Source organism: Adiantum capillus-veneris, chromosome 20, assembly GCF_014529385.1.
Source record: "Adiantum capillus-veneris isolate H3 chromosome 20, ASM1452938v2, whole genome shotgun sequence".
NCBI classification, from domain to species: domain Eukaryota; kingdom Viridiplantae; phylum Streptophyta; class Polypodiopsida; order Polypodiales; family Pteridaceae; genus Adiantum; species Adiantum capillus-veneris.
The window spans coordinates 33,404,260-33,423,007 of NC_140950.1; the positions used below are offsets into that span (position 1 = coordinate 33,404,260).

General features: G+C 43.5%; 1 protein-coding gene across 1 annotated transcript in view; it reads left to right on the forward strand.

Annotated features, from left to right (window-relative positions):
* LOC147432340 (Transducin family protein / WD-40 repeat family protein) overlaps window positions 1–10,162 on the forward strand; it is a 48,916-nt gene extending 38,754 nt beyond the window's left edge. Inside the window, exons 8-12 of the mRNA XM_086492321.1 lie at window positions 8,136–8,275; window positions 8,973–9,045; window positions 9,171–9,283; window positions 9,378–9,495; window positions 9,671–10,162. Of these exons, the coding sequence (XP_086348447.1) occupies window positions 8,136–8,275; window positions 8,973–9,045; window positions 9,171–9,283; window positions 9,378–9,495; window positions 9,671–9,793 (567 nt within the window). The 3' untranslated portion in view covers window positions 9,794–10,162. The remainder of the gene's footprint in view (window positions 1–8,135; window positions 8,276–8,972; window positions 9,046–9,170; window positions 9,284–9,377; window positions 9,496–9,670) is intronic.
* Window positions 10,163–18,748: the final 8,586 nt, after the last annotated feature.

The following is an 18,748-nucleotide window of genomic DNA, read 5'->3' on the forward strand; positions in this document are numbered from 1 at the left end:
AGTTCCTCTTGAACTTAAGAACTCACAACTTCAGTGCATGGTCATCACCCGAAGTGGAATGGACACCGGGCATGAGAGTGATGGGCAAGAAAGTAGTGAAGAAGAATTTCAGCAACAGGGAAGTTTTCCTGACCCTCCCCCTTCGCCATCTATGCCAGGAATTGCACCAAACTCCATGGAAGCTTTGGTTAAGACAATGATGGACATGATGGCAAAGTAAGAGGTGACTCGCATTGCTGCGGAGCGTGAGGGCCAAGACAACAACATGCTGCGGAGCGTGACCCGCCAAGACAAACAGGATCGCGATCGCTTGGCGGTCGAGGAATGGAAAGGAAAAAAAGCGGCAAGAAAGGCCGCGACTTGGAGCAAGCTCGCTTGGCGGCTGAAGAAAGAAAGGCTACTATTGAGCGTGAGCTTGTGCAAGCGCGCTTGGCGGCCGACGTAAGAAGGGAAGCGGCCGAAGAAAGAAAGGCTACTTTGGAGTTAGAGCGTGAGGCCCAAAGAGAACAACGCATGAACGACTTGGTGCTACATGTTCTCACCTCGAAACCTGAACCGGCCAAAGAAGTTGGTGGTTCATCAAGTGGCGCAAGCTGAGATTCGGACTCCAACAACCCCCTCATTGAGAAGTTGACGTTCAGTAAGTATGATGGTAGGATGGACGCTTGTCACAAAGTGATGACATGGCGGATAGCAGAAACCCTATTTTCTGCCAAAAATCCTAAAATTCTTGGAAACCCTAATTTCTGCCAGAACCCTAATTTTCGGAAATCGCAAAGGCTGATTTTTTTAAATTAAAAAAAATGATGAGCGACACAAATTTTTCTTTTTCTCTACGCAGTGAGAGAGAGAGAGAGAGAATGCTTTTGCTTTCAAGTTTTGACTCTTTGTGCGAGAGAGAGAGCAATTGCTTTTGATTTGAAGCTTTTGAGGCTCTGCTTTTGGGCATCCCTTGTAACCTTTAAATTAGTGTGAGGGCCTCACTTCTCAGAGCATCTGGACGCAGAGTCTGAGTGTGAATCCCGACCCACTCTTTTGTACTTTGAACTGATTACTATAAAAAGAAATACCGAAAGGGGCGCCAGACTTTGGGGCCAATATCTCTAGGCACGGAACTCCGTTGGGCCAGTGCAAATCTATTGTGAACTGTAAATTGTTTTAAAGTGGTTATTTGGTGCTGTCGCGGTTGATTCTTGACTTGGAGTGTCCAAGTCTGTTACAATGGTATCAGAGCACGGCCGATTTCTCTTCTACGAGAAATCCGATCCCCAAATTTTTTTCCACGGCAGCTATGGCTTCACGCAAGGATCAGTCGACTCCCTCTGCATCTGAAGATGCGGGCAGGGATCACAACGAAGATTCAGACAGAGAGTATGGCCCGCCTCGGCCTACTCAGGCGGCTTTTGACAAGGCAAAGAAACGGAAGAAGTGTGTTCGATTTCAAGGAGTACCCAGTTCTTCTTCTTCTTCTTCTTCTTCTTCTTCTTCATCTGACAGTTCTTCTAGCTCTTCAGATTCGAGCGAAGAAGATAGAAAAGGTAAAAAGCGAAGCAAGAAACAAAGCTTCGGAAAGGGCAAGAAAAAGGCAAAGCCCAGATTTATGAGTTTGTTTTGGAAGGCAATTTGGGAGAACATTGGCACGCGGTTGCAGTTCTCGTCATCGTTTCACTTGCAGACTGACGAGCAATCTGAGTTTGCCAATTCAGTGGTTTTAGATTTATTGAAGTCTTGTATCGCAGATCAGAAGACTCAATGGGAAAAGAACTTACCTTTGGTGGAATTTGCCTACAATAACAAGATACACTTTCGACGAGGAAGACGCCATTTGAGATTGTTGAAGGGCTACGAAGGTTCCATCCTTCCTGAGCACGAAAGATTAGATATTTGAAGCGGATGAATATTCGCGAGATTTGGATACGGCTTTTACCAATGTTCGCGAGACTTTGCAGAATTCTCAAGAACGACAGAAAAAGGCAGCGGATCGCCATTGTCGCGACTTGAAACTGAAGGAGGATGATTGGGTGCTCTTACGTTTTGAGAAGGCACGCCTAAGAAAGAAAAAGGGAAAGGAGAGGCTTTTCCCAAAGCTTAGTATGCGATACTACGGACCTTTCCAGAGTACTGAAAAGATAAATGATGTCTCCTTCCGATTGAAACTGCCAGATACTTGGAGGATTCACAATGCATTGCATGTGAGTCTCTTGAAACCTGTTAAGGGTGATGTGCCTGATGATGGGGAGCTTGATGAGCAACCCGCAGTGGAAGAAAACGAGGAGACCCTTGTTGCTGAACAGATTTTGGCACATACGGATACGAAGAAAGGTAAAGTCCGAAGGCGGTTCTTGGTTAAGTTCAAGAACTTTCTTGCATTTGATGTGAAGTGGATGGAGGAGGAGGACCTAGAAGATACTCCTCGGATTGTGAAACTTTACCTCGATGTTTTGGTTTAGCATAGTCTACTCCAAACGGAACCCAGAAATTCAGCTTGGCCGAAGATCTGGTGCAGTGGGATGCACAAGAGGGGAGTGACTCCGCTCCTTTATCAACAGATGCCTTGATTTTGATACTAAAGTCACTGATGTCTCTTTGAGCTTCAGGGATATTGAGAGCTGACAATATTCTGCTGGATGACTTTATGAAATGGAAGTTCCTGATAATGATACTGATTTGTTCTTGACTTCTTTTGAGTGCAGGAACTGATAGCCGAAATGACTGCAGTATTTTGGTTTGATTGATCTCGAATAGACATGGTTGCAATAGGGGTTAGTCAATCGGACATCGATGAGGTCCCGATTGGACCTAGATGTGATTGCTAGCTACATTGCCGATAAATCATGGTCTAAGATCCGAATGAATGTTGATTGTCCTGTGATGTCTGGTGATGTCCTGTGATGTCGTGTGATGTGACTGTCGATTTTGTACATGTGCTAGATGTGTGTTCCTAGTACGTAGGTACTAACAGTCAGTGTCTGCTAAGACGGTTTATGGCTTTTGTCGGTTTTGCAGGCGTAATCGCGGTCGATTACAATGCTTTCAAGAGGGGGGTATGTCACCAAGTGATGACGTGGCGGACAACAGAAACCCTAATTTCTACCAAAAACCCTAATTTCCGAAAATCGCGGAGGTTGAAAATAAAAAATAATAATAAAAAAAATATATTTTAATTAATGATGAGCGACGTAAATTTTGCTTTTTCTCTACGCAACGAGAGAGAGAGAGAGAGAGAGAGAGAGAGAGAGAGAGAGAGAGAGAGAGAGAGAGAGAGAGAGAGAGAGAGAGAGAGAGAGAATGCTTTTGCTTTCAAGTTTTGACTCTCTGTGTGAGAGAGAGCAATTGCTTTTGATTTGAAGCTTTTGGGGCTTTGCTTTTGGGCATCCCTTGTAACCTTTAAATTAGTGGTGAGGGCCTCACTTCTCAGAGCATCTGGACGCAGAGTCTGAGAGTGAATCCCGACCCACTCTCTTGTACTTGGAACTGATTAATATAAAAAGAAATACCGAAAGGGGCGCCAGACTTTAGGGCAATATCTCTAGGCTCGGAACTCCGCCGGGCCAGTGCAAATCTATTGTGATCTGTGAATTGTTTTGAAGTGGTAATTTGGTGCTGTCGCGGTTGATTCTTGACTTGAGTGTCCTAGTCTGTTACAACGCTAGTGTTATTCATTCTTGGTTGCATTAATTTAATGCTTATTTTGCGACAACTAAGAAGACGGGAAATAAGGGTCACATAAAAAGAACATGTCCTAAGCTTGACTCTAATGAATCTAAAGAATCCACAGAACCCACTTCCTCTGTCAATGCAATTAATGATAACACGAGTGTGCCCCAAGTTTCTCCTGACCCTCCCATTGATGAGTCTCTCATTAAATGTTATGGTCATATGACGGGGCAGCGTTTTGTTTTATCGTTTGACCCAGGCAGTATGCATGATGTGATCAGTCCCTCTCTTGTTGAGAGAGCCCGCCTAGAGGTTAGTCAGAAATCTTCTCTCAAGGTCTCTTTCTTTGCTCCCGATATGGACTCTCTCATCACGAAAGAGTACCTTGATGTGTTGTTTACAGTTCAACAAGCTGCTTTCCATAGAAAATTTTTGTCTCTCCTCTCTCAGGATGTGATATGATTTTGGGCATTCGATGGTTTCGTGAGCATAACCCTCTCATTGATTGGGCGGAAAATACGTTCACTTTCAATGCCAAAAGTGACTCTCCCATTGTCATTCCTAGAGAGAAAGTTGTTCATTCTCCATCTCTCATTGCTAATGTGCAGGCGAAGATTGAACGGATTCAAAAGAAGGAGACTCTCTCAGTCTCTTCTTCTCCAAAGCATGACACACAGGATTTGCATGATGATAAGCATGATGATTTGGATGACAATGACAATCATGATGATTTGCATGCTGATCAAGATGTGATTTCTCACAAGCCGGATGATTTGCATGATCAGGATTTGATTTCTCACTAGCATGATGAGTTGCATGAAGATGATGTGATTGTTCACAAGGATGATGTGTTTGTTGATACTTTTTCTAGCGAAGCTAACCTCATTGCAAATTCGATCACTCACGAAGAACCGATCTTGGCTCTCGAGCCTAGGTCCAAGGAACCCTCACAGGAAGTGTTATGTGTTCGCATGATTAGTCAGCACGCATTGTACGAGTGTTTCATTCGTGAGCGTTTCTTGTATTTTCGTCAGCGTCTTTGTGTGATTCCTTTTCCTAGGCATGACATATTGTACGTGAGCACGTTTCACTCATGAATGAGCACGAATGTATGGGGATTTTTCATGAAAAGCTGAAAAGTATGCATTCAAGGAAGTCACATTCCATGTCTCTTCCTTGGCACGACACAGTTGTAGAAAGAAAGAAAGTATGTACTATGAGCACCAAGCATGGGCATTTCCGTTGTGAATTGCCACCGTTGATTGATTTAGGTCAGCAAGATAAGATTCGATCTCATTGTTTGCGTGTGTGTGGTGAACGGTTTGACACTCCGTCTCTTTGCTCATCTACATTGCATGCATAATCTTTTAGGAAGACAATTTTTTTTCCAGTCACTTTACATTTACATGGAATAGATATGTTCATGGTTTTGTGTTGGAAATGGTTTCAAGAATTTTCAGCCATGGAGATTCTTGAAGGAGAAAGAAGCATGACTCTAGATGAAGTTGAAGCATTGAAGGAGCCTCAGAAGACTTTGTGTTGCTTTCGGCACGGCCCAAAGAAGCAAGCGTTGCAGACCTTTATGAAGTTCAAGTACCGCACAACCCACACATCAGAGTGTGCCGGTGAAGAGTCCCTTCCAAGATTCCGGATGCTATTGGCGATCTCCCTCGACGCCATACAGTTCGGTACCAGTATCTCACTTTGAAAAGGAAAGGATGTCACGTGACACATCCAACTCTATGTGTCCGTGGACAAGCTACAACACGACAAGGGTTCCGTCAGTCCAGTCAGTCTAGATTAGCAAGTGTTCCGGCAGACCGTGCATATTCGCAGACTATTCGCAGACCGTGCATGCCCAGGCACTTAGTGTAGATGCATATCCTCTGGTTGCACATAGCACGATCATAAGCATTCCCAATAGAATCCATCAGAATCCTTCAGGGGAATTTTCCAGTGTATTTTACCTATTTTTCCTATTTTTGACATTTTTCACTTATTATTTCAAGTGACTTTTGTTGGGAACTGAGTAGGGCAAATTGGGTAAGATAATATATAAGCAAACCTAGGCTAGCACTAATTGGCAAAAGAGGAAGGAGAACACATGCCACAGGCAGCAGGTTCCCCCTCTCTCTCTCAAGCAAGACCCCCCCCCATTGGTGGCGGTTTTCCTCCAAGCAAGAACCCTCAGCACAACATCATCACCATAAGACACCCCAGCACTTGGCGTTTTTCATCAAGTCATCCTCGCCATGGAGATCCAGCACCCTGGCGTTTTCAGCCCACAGTAGCATCGCCATAAGACCCCAGCCATCTAGCGTTTTCAGCTTCGCCACAGCATCTGGAATTCAGCAATAAAGGACCTGCGTTTTGCATCAGCAGATTTCAGCCCATTGGCGTTTTTGGATAGTAGGGAAAGTGCACCAGTTTTCAGCCATAGAGTCGGTCTCGTCATCCACGTCGTCGACATCGACATAGCCCTAGACTTACATCAGCTCTCATACATCCACTTTGTACCAGTTTGTGCAATCAATAGTAGACCACTCTCGCCAACGAGAGTGGGGCCTTTGGAGGAGGGTTTTACGTCTCTGGTGTCATATTCTCTTCTCTCTCTATCTCTCAGTCTCATACACTTTCACGCATAGTGTCCATTCACTTTGTTTGTATCCATTGAAATCTCTCATTAAGAACGGAAGGCTCTCCCTTCCATAAGAATAAAAAGGAACCTTGAGCACAGATCGGAGCACTCATCTTGAGCAAAGTTTAAACATTCATTCCGTTGCAGCTTACAAGAGTGATCTAGGTGCATTGAGTTCTGGATAGGATGAGATGGCTAAATTGAAAGATCGAAACACAGTATTCAATGTGAACTAAGTGTATGATTTTGTGAACTGTATGCTTCGTGAATGTACTGCATGTGGTGATGGTCATGGGCATGGTTTGCTTGAAATTTGAAAACAAAAGAATATGAATCTGATAGTAACAAGACTTAGTAGATCAAGACATCTGTGAAAAGATCAGTGTGGTCTGGATGTGATTGCTGAGTAAGTACAATGATCATGATTTGTATCTCAGACCCTTGACAGAAGTGTGATTGATCATTGATTGATGTCTCTATAGAAGTGCTAGATTTGTGGAGTCTAGTGCATGGGTACATAGAGTTAGTGTCTACTTAAGGAAGTTTCTTGTCCTTCGGTTGCTTTGCAAGGGAATGTAATCGAGGGCCCTGGATTACATTTTGTTCAGGAACAAGTTGGTGGCGTGGCGTACCCAACTTGAAAGAATTGGTCAAGAGGACAAGGAAGTAAATCCAAAAGATGGGTCAAGGGGCCCAAGGGTTGAGGGATTGGAAAAATCCTAACCCCTACCAACTTATGGAGCACCAGGCGAGAGGCCTAAACCCTACTGATAAAAAGCGTAAGGGCTACATGTGAAATCCATAAATTGTGCTGGCTGCTACCTTGTGGCACTAGGTACGGATTTCGGCAATTTGCGCTGTTGTTCTTGGCAAATTTGGGCGCCAGCATTGGAGCCACTGCTTTTGGAGATTAGTGCTTCTGGGGCTCTGCTTTTGGGCATCCCTCGTACGTTTATAAGTGCCTAGAGCGTCACTTTTGAGAGAGCAAATGGACGTAGAGTCTCGGAGAAAGTTGTACCCTTGGGGAGTTGTACCTTTGCGAAGCAATAATAAAGAAATACCGAAAGGGGGGTCAGTCTTTGGGGCTAGTGCGTCTTGGCTCGGAACTCCGCCATGCCGTGTCGACTCTCTCTCTCTCTCTCTCTCTCTCTCTCTCTCTCTCTCTCTCTCTCTCTCTCTCGCGTGTGCGCGTGCCCGTCAAGTTCAGTTGTTTGCAGATTTTGTTCGTGTGTTGCTATTCATTTTCTCATTGGAGTGCCCAAGCCTATAACAGTTGCACTTAAGAGAGTGAGGTCATGTTTCAATCGTGCATTCTTGCGAGAATAAAAAACTGAATCTTCCGCACATTTCCCTCTTTAGGTTGATGTTGTTGCATGACTTCAAAATCTAGAAATTAAGTCTTATGTCCTTGCTGTGCTTGGCGTTAAAGTTGAGCCTGTTTACAAAGTTCCATTCAAGTGAGCTTCTCTTGTGTACTCTGTCCATCTGTTTGCCTAAGGCATTTTTAGGTAGATCTTAAAAAATGTAAGCAAAGGAAAGAAATGGTGATTGTGTCTTTAGTGCAAGTGTTTTTACCCCATCTTGTAGTTCACCAAGGTATCTATTGCAAAACATAAATTCATAGCTTGGATTGGCCAATTTATTCGTGATAAAATGTACACAGCATTAGCTGTTTGCATGTCTTAGCTTGAGAATGATGAAGTAAAGTATTGGGATTGTTATTTTGTAACATGTAAAATGTAGTGTGTCATGCAAACTGTATGGTCGGAAAATGCTGTTGCTGTTTTATGTTTTGAGAATGCTGAGATGTCAAAGATGATAAGAGCTCTTCTACTTGCAGTGGAGTCCGACAGAACCAGATGTGTTCGCATCCTGCTCGGTGGATACAACTGTAGGGATTTGGGATGCACGACGACGTGATGGGATGGTTCTTTCAGTCAAGGCACATGATTCAGATGTTAATGTCATTTCATGGAACAGGTTTTCACTGAATGTGGTTTTTGTGAACGTCTAAACAGGGTTGTCTGTGCATGAGGTGGAGCATGCATGCCGTAGACAAAATGACGAGTCTCTGTTTCTGTGGTTGCATGTTAGCCTCTTTATTGACTCTTCTTTTTTAATCCATGTGTTGTTTGTGTGCTACTCTATGTTGATGTGGGTACTAAGAGCGTGTTAAGTGGTTAAAATCCTTGTGGAAGCACTCGTGCCATCGGTCTCATTGCTATAAGGGCAGTACAGCGTCTGTGACTGGGGATGTGCATCTCACAGCCAATCGCGCTTTCGGTCTCATTGCTATAAGGGCATGATTCTGACACATGTACAGCGTGTGTGTGACTGGGGATGTGCATCCCACAGCCCAATCTCTTGCATCTCATTCTCTGCATTTTGTTGGGCCATGGACCAGTACATTCTTCAGTTGACTCCTGTCTGTTGGCTCCAAATGTAGGTCTGTTTGGATTCACAGCTTTTTTGTGTCTCTCTTTATTGTGGCATGCTCCTCATGTCATCCTTCTCACCTGCTTGCTCTTGTAGTCTCTCCCTCTTTTTTTGTCGTGCTTGACTAGTGTTGCAAGTTCTTGTGCCAAAATAATATAGTGAATCATTCTGCCTGTAAGGAGGTGACCTTGTATGTGCTGAATGCTTAAGGAAGCTTTTTCTTGCTGCGTGCATGTATCAGGCTAGCAAGCTGCATGCTAGCCTCTGGAAGTGACGATGGAACATTCCGTATATGGGACTTGCGAGCTTTTAAGGTTTCCATTAAGTCTGAATTTATTTAAACTCTCCTATGCGACGTTGATGATTGGGTTTTTCCCAATAGCTGGAAAGTACTTGCACCATACGACATTTTGATTTAAATAGGTGCACCTTGCTGCAGGAGGACTCCTTTGTTGCTCACTTCAAATACCATAAGGAACCTATTACATCGATTGAGTGGAGCAGTCATGAAGCATCAACGATAGGTGTTACCTCTGCGGATGACCAATTAACGTAATGCGTGCTTTTCCCAGCTTTGGCTACCCAGTTCAACTACTCATGTAAAAAAGAGTTTGCATATAACACACGCAAATTTTACATAATGCAGAATCTGGGATTTATCTCTGGAGCGGGATACAGAAGAGGAAGCAGAGTTTCAAGCTCAAATGAAGCAAAAGGTGGAGGCTCCAGAGAATTTACCTCCCCAGCTTTTGTTTGTACACCAGGTAATTAAAATCTCTGAAGGAAAAAGTAAACTTTGGTCATCCTGCCAAGCGAAATTTACATCAGGCTGCGTTTCAAATTTATAGGATAAATGCCATTAAATAGGGTGGTAGTGAATTTCCAGTCCAACTGCCACAAAAAGTAATTGCTTACTTGACTTCACCACATGATTTGCAGGGTCAAAAGGACATGAAAGAGCTTCATTGGCATCCTCAAATTCCCGGTTTACTAATGTCAACTGCAGCAGATGGCTTCAATGTGCTTAAGCCATCCAATCTGGAAAGCCTTAACACGTCGTAGTTTACAGTGGAAAGCCCATGTAGGAAGAAGCTCTACTTTGGACATGAACAAGACCCTCAAATAGAACCAGGGACATGCGTCGTGACAGCAGATTTTGTCATCGAAGGTTATGCGAGGAGGGCCTATGGGAATCATCAAGTTGTTGAGGGGCAAGTCCAGCACGTTCTCTGGTTAGAGTGAGTGGTATGTTCACCATATTGTCTTACCTTGTCAAAGGTCTTCTACTGCATAGGAGTGCAAGCAGCCCTATGAAGAGGGATCATTACATCCGATTTGTCTTGCTATTTCCTTAAATTATCACTCGTGTAGGCCTTTGGTGTAAAGTTTCTCCTGTTCAAAGAAATTTAATTTCCTCAATTTTCCTCAAAAGTCATCATGGGCAGAACTTTGGTGTAAAGTTTAGTCTGTAGTAAGAGAGCCTGTCCTAAACCTTCGTCTGTGGTTTTGTTTGGATCAAGCACTTCTCAAAATAGCTCATTCTAAATTAAACAAGTTGCCTCATGCACAGACACAAATAAAACTTGTATCCCACGAGGACGTTTATGCAAAAAACCATAAATGTTGAGCACTTGAAATTTTGGAGCAAATGTTGTACCTTATGTTGTTTGCACACTTGCACTTGCTTTGAGTGATGACATCCACATATCTTGTCTTCCCAAGATTGGGGATAGAGCTTCCATTCCCTTCAAGCAAGTTGAGAAGCAAGCTCGTACTCGAGGCCAACAACGCTTGTGCAATTGGAGACATGTTTGCTATATCATTGTTGTGCCCACAAACATTTCAAGGACGATGTCTTTAGCCTTCGTAAAAGTGTCGAGCATCCACACAAGGTACATACTAACAATGAGAAACCTCATTCATTTGGCTATCGATATATATTGTGCGAAGGATGGGACCCGTTTTGCAAGCCCAATGTGCTACTACCTATCGCTCCTTGTCCTTGTACAAGGAGTGGCAAGGCATGTGTTTACTTTTTGGATGCCCTCACCTTGTCTATCATGCCACAGGCATCCTTCTCGAAGCCTTGGAGATTATTAGAAGATAGTGATGACTGGCACATAACACGAGATTAAACACTAAAGAAACTTCAAAGTTGCCAAAGAGAGACTGGCGCACTTACAACCTCAAGGTCTTCGTCATTTTCAAACCTCCAAAACTCTCTGACAGCATTCAAATAGAAAGCGTGCCAAAGTGTCAAGCTTGCGTTTGTGCTAATGTTGACCACTCTAGAGAGTCATCACCTTGCATGATGACGATAAAAGTGCCATTCTCTAACAAATACTAATGTCTAAGAGGCACAATAGTTTTGATGACATCAAATCTCATATCATTCCATGTAGCTACTAGAGGGCTAGAGTGAGACACAGCGACGCGTGTGGGAAGGCCGAGCCATAGCACTTGGGCTCTGCACAAAGCTAAATTGGGATCCATGTCATCAAACCTAGCCAATCTACAAAATAGATGTCACGTCTGCACCAAATTCCTTCAAACTAATAAGTCGATCATAAGCAAGGATTATTTGAGCCTTACGGATTTGAAAGTGTCTTTGAGAGCGTTAATTAGTTTTGCTTTGTGTGTTGTATAAATCATCAATAATTTCGTCAAGGTCCCACAACAATGTTAATTTTTGCAATCAAATATTGAAACTTGTCTCTAGAGACATAAAGCCATAAGGACACCACAATTAATGTCGCATGAGTTTATCCACAATAACTACATACTTGTCGTAAAGGCACTCAAGATATCTCTTTCTAATTGTTATGTATTGTCCTCGATTGGATGGTCAGTGTGAGTTTTGGTCATTATACGTTCATGCAAAAGTCCCTCTTCAACACGTGAGTGATGGTTTATGGTGAGACTCCCCCTAGCTATCTTCCCACTCCTTCTCTTCTTTGGTGTCTTCAATTTCCACCGACTTTCTACGCTTCTTGGGGGGGGGGGGGGGGGGGGGGGGGGGACTTCTCAATTTGCCTAGGCTTGGAGGTGCATTGGTCGGCGTTCCTCTTGCCCTTCTTTGACGTGGCATAGTAGTCCTCGTTCTCCACCCCTTTCTCATTCACTTTGAGCCTCAGACATAAGGAGACAAACACACATGTTATATTCTAATGATCATCACAACACATTTGTTGATTTATATTTGAGGCTTGTACCTTTTTTGATGTTGATTCCCTTTGGGACAATCAATGAACAAAGGGAAAAGACACCACCCATTGCTCCTTGTAAGGCACTTGTTTATCTCCATGGTGTATATCCCGATCTCCACTCGTTCACTAAAAACCCAGGCATCTTTGGAATGCTCATGGCACCATCTCACCACCTTAACAACATTGATCCACCATATGCAACACAATGGACTCTTAGTTGTAGCCATCTCAACATCCACAAGTCATGTATTTATCATTTACTTGTATAACACTCGTTGCATGATACACTCTATGTGAGGTTCCTCCTCGATGAAGATGGGCTTGTCCTATGCATGCATTTGTTGACTTACCAAATCCTTCCCCCTTTTTAGGGCCTCTTTGTAGGGATGTATACATGTGAGTTTGGAATCCTAGTGACGATGCCACCTTTTTCATATTCTACCTACTCATATGCCTCTGTCAAGACTAAAAGTTCAACTTCTTTGATGGATTTCATTTAGTCCAATAATCAAGTTTGCTACTTTCATTTACGCTCGTGTTCATTTTCTTAAAATTATCTTAACCATGAATTTTTCTTTGCATGATCCTTCGTAGGTGCACCTACTCTTGGGCAATGATGACGTGAGTAGGGATGTTATAGCTGTTGTCCAAGCTATGCATGATAAAGGTGATAATTTTATTATTTCTATTTGGGCAAGCAACGAACTTGAGGTCACATATTTGGATCTTTGTACTTCTTTGGTTATTTTTAGCCTTTCTTTGTAGGTTTGTAGTGGTATTCTTTTCTAGTATTTAGCTTACATTAGGATTTAAGAATTTGCTCGTTTAGAAGTTGTTATATGGAGTGTGATTTCTATGATTAAGTCTTTAAGATGTCTTATCCTTGTTAGTTAAAAGTTGAGTACTTGTTTCAATTTTTAGTCAAGTAAGCTGCTTCAACTTTTTTTGCTTATGCCTTTTCTAAACATTATTTAGGGAAGAATGTTTATTCTATCTAGTGTTATTCAGTAGCAAATAAAGTGATTTAGTTCTTTTTTTCTTGTTTTCTTGTGTCCCTTGCTTTTGTATTTTTTTTGAGTGTTTTATAATTTGTGAGTTCAAACTATTCTGAACTTATAAGGGTCTATACATCATCAAAAACCATAGTGCTAATGTACCTAGCTCTATTACTATGTTTCCAGTATACGGGTGCCATCACTTTGAGTGTGCTATTTGTTTGTGTCTTAAATTGGGTGTTTTATTTGCTCAAGTGTCTTTAATTTCTTTATTCCCATTGTTCTCCTAGGGGCATGCTTGGTCAAATGGTAAATTATCGGATGGGGAGGGAGAGAGAGAGAGAGAGAGAGAGAGAGAGAGAGAGAGAGAGAGAGAGAGAGAGAGAGAGGATGAAGAAGAAGAAGAGAATTTTAAGGTTGTAGGAAACTATCCCAAGAGACCTTAAAGATCTATGAGAGAGAGAGAGAGAGAGAGAGAGAGAGAGAGAGAGAGAGAGAGAGAGAGAGAGAGAGAGAGAGATATTTTTAACGTCTTTGTGAGGCCGAAGTTAGCCTATGAGACAAATCAAATATACGTGTGTATTTGTCCTCCATCTATAAAAAAAGACAAAACAATCCAAACTGTACAAAATAAGGATAAGGATTTAAAAAAACCTTGGTTTGTGATGGGATCTATGGGGGGGATGGAGCTCTAGTATTAGGGGTATGTACATGTCTATATGCTTAGGTAGTACAACCATGCAAATGCATCAAGCTAGCTAGCTCCATGTTGTGCTAATTGGAGGGTGTAAAATGTGATACATGGGAGGATCGTGAGCAAGGGTTGCTTGGATGAACGTAGATGGGTGACCATCATTAAGGCACGTCCTCCTTAGTAGCTCAACGCGCTCAGGTCTGTGGAGTCATAGGGCCCGTCTCGTCTTAGCCTATTGGAGAGTCACTCCCCTTGGTGGATCTCAGAGTGGAGGGTGTGTGGTCCAAAAAAATTGTAAGCTATTGTTGTACAAGTGTGTCTTCGTGCCTCTGTATCTCCAGCGGATAGTGCCCCAAGTGTCTCTGATCTCAAGAGTGCATGATCTCGCGGAGGGTAGGTGTCCCTCTGAAAAGTGACTCGTATTTGCCTCTAATATCATCGTAAGCTTTGCATTTGCAAAAAAAGTTCTCCTCACCCTCCACCTCCTCTCTGTAGGAGATCCCAACTATGGAGGGTGTTGATGTGAAGGAACTATGGCGAGCTTGGAGCGTGCAGGTGGAGAGAGAGAGAGAGAGAGAGAGAGAGAGAGAGAGAGAGAGGAGTTCGACACTATACAAAAAATAACACTATGTCTATTTTAATTCAAAAGCTTTTTACATATATATGGAGTTTAACTTTGCCATGCAAACTTGACCTAGAAGTGAATTTGCTTGCATGCCATGGGGCATGTTCCCACAAACTTGGGCTTGAAAACCTAACAATCCCCCGCTCAAGCCCGAACTAGATACATCACTCTCACAATATCTTGAGTTTTTGGTGTTCTCGTCAACCGTGAGTTTTAGGTTCTCTCACAACCAAGGGTTTTGGTATACCCATAACCTGGTGCTAGGTTAGCGTATAGCATAATGTGGATTGGGGTACCTTCTAGGTTAGCTACTCCTCCTGCTCGTAATGTGCGGTCGGATATCTCATCGATGTTTCTTCTTTCACACCTTTGTCCCATCAATAAGGCAATGCAGAATGAAGATGTGATAAAAAGTGGAGAAGGTCCTCCTGAACCCTGCTCGGCCAGGAGCCCGTAGGCCCTCATTTTCTCCATATGAACTGAGCTCAGCCTCAAGTACTGCCCCATAAAGTTTGGCCATTGTATGACCTATCATAATAGTCCTGTAATACCCTGGGTCCAAGGTGTCCCTCCCCATACTTGTGCATCGGTGTCAAGTCCACTCCTCTGGGTCTCCCTCCCCTATAGCTCGATTGAATACATGTGCAATCAATGGGGCTATAGTGGTGGCTACGTAAATGAGGTGCTCACTCTATAATCCTGTATATTCTGAAGACCGATGGTGCTATAGACTATGGATGGCCTTCTTGACCATCTCCGCTGTGAAGAAAGAGGAGCTCATGGGTTGAGGCCCAGGTGGTTTAGGGATCAGAGGCTAGTTTGGTACCTCATATATTTTCTCTGCATAATTGTGCCATACTCGTGGATCCTCAATAGGGGTAGGCGATTGTGGCTCTAGAAGGGTTCACCATGCTATGGCATTGCCCATGTTCATGAATAAGCGGCATAACTCTAGCTCTTGTGCCTCCTCAAAGGCTCGCCACTTTCGGCGCGTGAGTATCTTCATATGTCGCCTAGCCTCTCAATTAGTGATCTCCCCAAGGGTCCGCTTTGCACGCAACTGGTGATAAAGGTCTTTGAACTCATCATCATACAAACTGTTCTGTGTGGCATAGTCCCTTGGCAGGAGGTGTGACATGTGTGGGTGGTGAAGGGGAAAGAGCTAATAGCCGATGTTTGAAGGATGGATGTGATGGGGGAGGTAGTGGTGTAGAGGGGTGGAGTAAAAGGAGTCCCTTCTCAACCTCTGTCGAGGATAGGGGGGGTAGCTTGTGTGTGAAATGAATCGTGGTGTGTGGGGAACCGTGTCATGGGTGTGGAGGGTGTGGTGTTTCCAGTGAAGGAGAGTGCAAGATAGGTGTGATCGGCTCCATTAGGTATGGGTGGGCTGGTGAAGAGCTGAGTAGGTGGGTGGCCTCTCTTGATCCCATATGTAATCCACGGTACTCCCCCCCGACTGTAACTCCATGTGGTATACCATGTCAGCCCTCCTAAAGTGAGCCACTGGGCCATCCTGTTATAAATAACAAGACATTGCTGAGAGCCTAATTTGAGCAGATGGTGGCCGTACTCTGTGATGCGGGCCTTGTCTACTGAATCTCTCATTGTAGTCTCCAGTGCCATCAGGTCTTCCATGTCGTATGTCTGACACTGGTCACAACATGAATGGCATTGAAGTCTCCCATAAGGAAAAATTCCTCGAATGTCGAGTACTCCATAATCTCATTTGATAGGCATGCATATAGGGATGGTCTGTCCTCCTTGTGCCTCTCCATCTTTGTAGTGGCAAATCTGGAACCTGAGGGGGGAAGTAGCAGAGGGCAATGTAAATGATCCTGTCCCGTGATAGTTCAAAGCAAATCCAAAGGTGGCGGGCGTGCAGGTCCCGTGCAGCAGTCATGATTTACAATCCTCGTGTTGTGTCACGCTCCACTTCTCCCTTCTCATCACAACTCCAAATTTTTGAGTCGGGGAGGTCTAGGGAGATCTAGAGATGTTGTGCCCTCGTTTAGAAGGCCTGCATCTCGACATTTCTAGATCTTTCTTGACCCTCTTGACTCGTATCTTGTCTGCTCTTTTCTTTTAACACACTAATAGCTTGTATTCTCTCTGTTGGTGATATCATGTTGAGCCCAATTTTCAAGATTCTTGCCTACACCCTTCCTCTATATATCCCGTTTCTCTCAAAAATCAAACATTGAGTTTGTGAGCATCACAAAGTCGTCTATGTTCTCAATTGTCCCTAAATAGACAAGTTTGATAAAGGACATCTTGCTTTCCAAGTCACGAGTTTTCTCTTGAGTGTGAAGAAATTTGCATTATGCATTTTCCTTGCTTGTTGCTGTATAAAACATAGCCATCGCTTTATCTGTTCACAGAGAACAACCGCAGATGTGCTACCAATTGGAGATGGCTTGTGGTGAGAATTACGTTGGACATTGTTCACATCCACCACCATGGACTCTCTAAGCACAAGAGATAGATTCTAAGTAGAAAGAGATAACTTGCAATGTTAGTGAATTTGTAGGTGACGAGGAGGTTATATAAATTTCTGGATCCATCGCTTTTGTGGCAGGTGGTTTTCATGAAAACATTGCTTTTTTACTTGGTGAGCCAAAGGTCATTTTCAGGATCTTTGAGCTCATAAGTGGCCACTTGGCATGATCCAAGCCATTTTCCACAACTCCAATCACATGGCCAGGAGCCTCTCAAGAAAAACAACGCTGCTTTGGCCCCTATCACATTGGGCCGCCTGCCCAACCTAGATTTTTTGAGGTGGGCGCCCAGTTTGTGTCACATTGGGTTACAATGTAAAAGTTGGCCCTTTTCGCCAACGCCCGTAGGCCAGGTGTTTGACAACTCGTCTCTCGCGTTGACGGTTAAAGTTCAAGACCCAACAGGAATCATTCCAAAGGAGATTTAGAAGTCTAAGAAGTATGGCTTGTGCGTAGAGCATACATGTACAAATTGATTGGTGATGTCTTATACATGAAAGGGGCTGATCTCGTTTTGAGACGTGTACCTTGGCGGGAGGATCTTTACAGAGTGTTGGAAGAGAATCATGAAGGCGCATGTGGTGGCCATTTTTCTCTAAAGATCACCTTTCATAAGATTTTGCAAGAGGGGTATGTATGGCCTAGTTTGCACAAGGATGTTCACCATTGGTGTAGGTCTTGCAATAGGTGTCAAGCATTTGGGAAGAGAGTGTTGAAGCCAGAGCTACGAAAAACCATTATGGCGTTTGATGTGTTTAAAAAGTGGGGGATTGATGCAATAGGCCCGTTACCTATCACAAGCAGGGCAAAAGCTATATCTTGACGGCAGTGGACTATCTCTCTAGATGGGCAGAGGCTATAGCAGTAAAACAGATCACTGCAAAGGATGTGGCAAAATTTGTGTATGATGAAATATGTTGCAAGTTTGGGGTGCCATTAGAGCTACTTTCAGATAAGGGGCTAGGATTTAGAGCTAAACTGCTAGACTTCTTATGCGCAAAGATGAAGATTAGGCACCAGCATACCACTCCTTATTACCCGCAGTGTAATGGCTTAAATGAAAGATTCAATGGTGAGTTGGTACAAATTATTTCTAAAGTGACAGAGCACCAAGGAAAGAATTGGGATTTGGAATTGCCTAGTGCATTATGGGCTTACTGTACTTCGGTGAAGACAGGTATAGGGTTTAATCCATTTCATTTGGTGTATGGAAAGGAAGCACTATTGCCTGTGGAGGTAGAGTTGCCTGCGGTCAAGATGTTAGAGAAGTTGCTTGGGCCGCCTAGTGATGCATTCAAAGAGAGGCTCTTGCAGTTACAAGAGGTTCAGTTGGATAGGATGAGCGCATTGGAGCATTATGGGTAGATGCAGGATAAGGCTTTGGCAAAGATAAATGAAAAGGTCAAAAGTAAGGGTATCAAGAAACATGACTTGGTTTTGCGCTACAACAGTAAGCTGGACAACACCTTCCAAAAGAAGTTTCAAATTAAGTGGGAAGGCCCTTTCAAGGTAGTGGAGTGTTTTCCAAATGGCACATATTAGCTGGCTAACCTGGATGGTGTTCTACATAAGTCAAGGGTAAATGGATTGCGTCTTGAATTGTATCATGCTAGATTGATGATGGTGGAGCAAGATGAGCTGTCTGTGGATCAAGCACTGTTGGTGAGGGATGAGGAGACCTGTGATGCGGCGAGTCTCATATCTCTCTTTGCTGCTGCTGCTGATCATGAATGATCTAACAGGCTAGGGGATGGGCAGATTATGTCAGGAGTTTTTTGGAGCAAGGGATTGTGCATATGTACATACACACGCATGGTGCATCGAATAAAGGATTTCCCATTTTCCAGAGCCAGGTGGTTACGTGGGGCCCACATGTCTACAGGTAGGACACCATGTACATAGTGCATCGATTTTCACTATTACCAGTACCAGTGTGTTTTTTCTACAATAATGAGGAGTTGGTAGCGCTTAAAACTTCTCAAGGAATCTATCCACGGGTCGA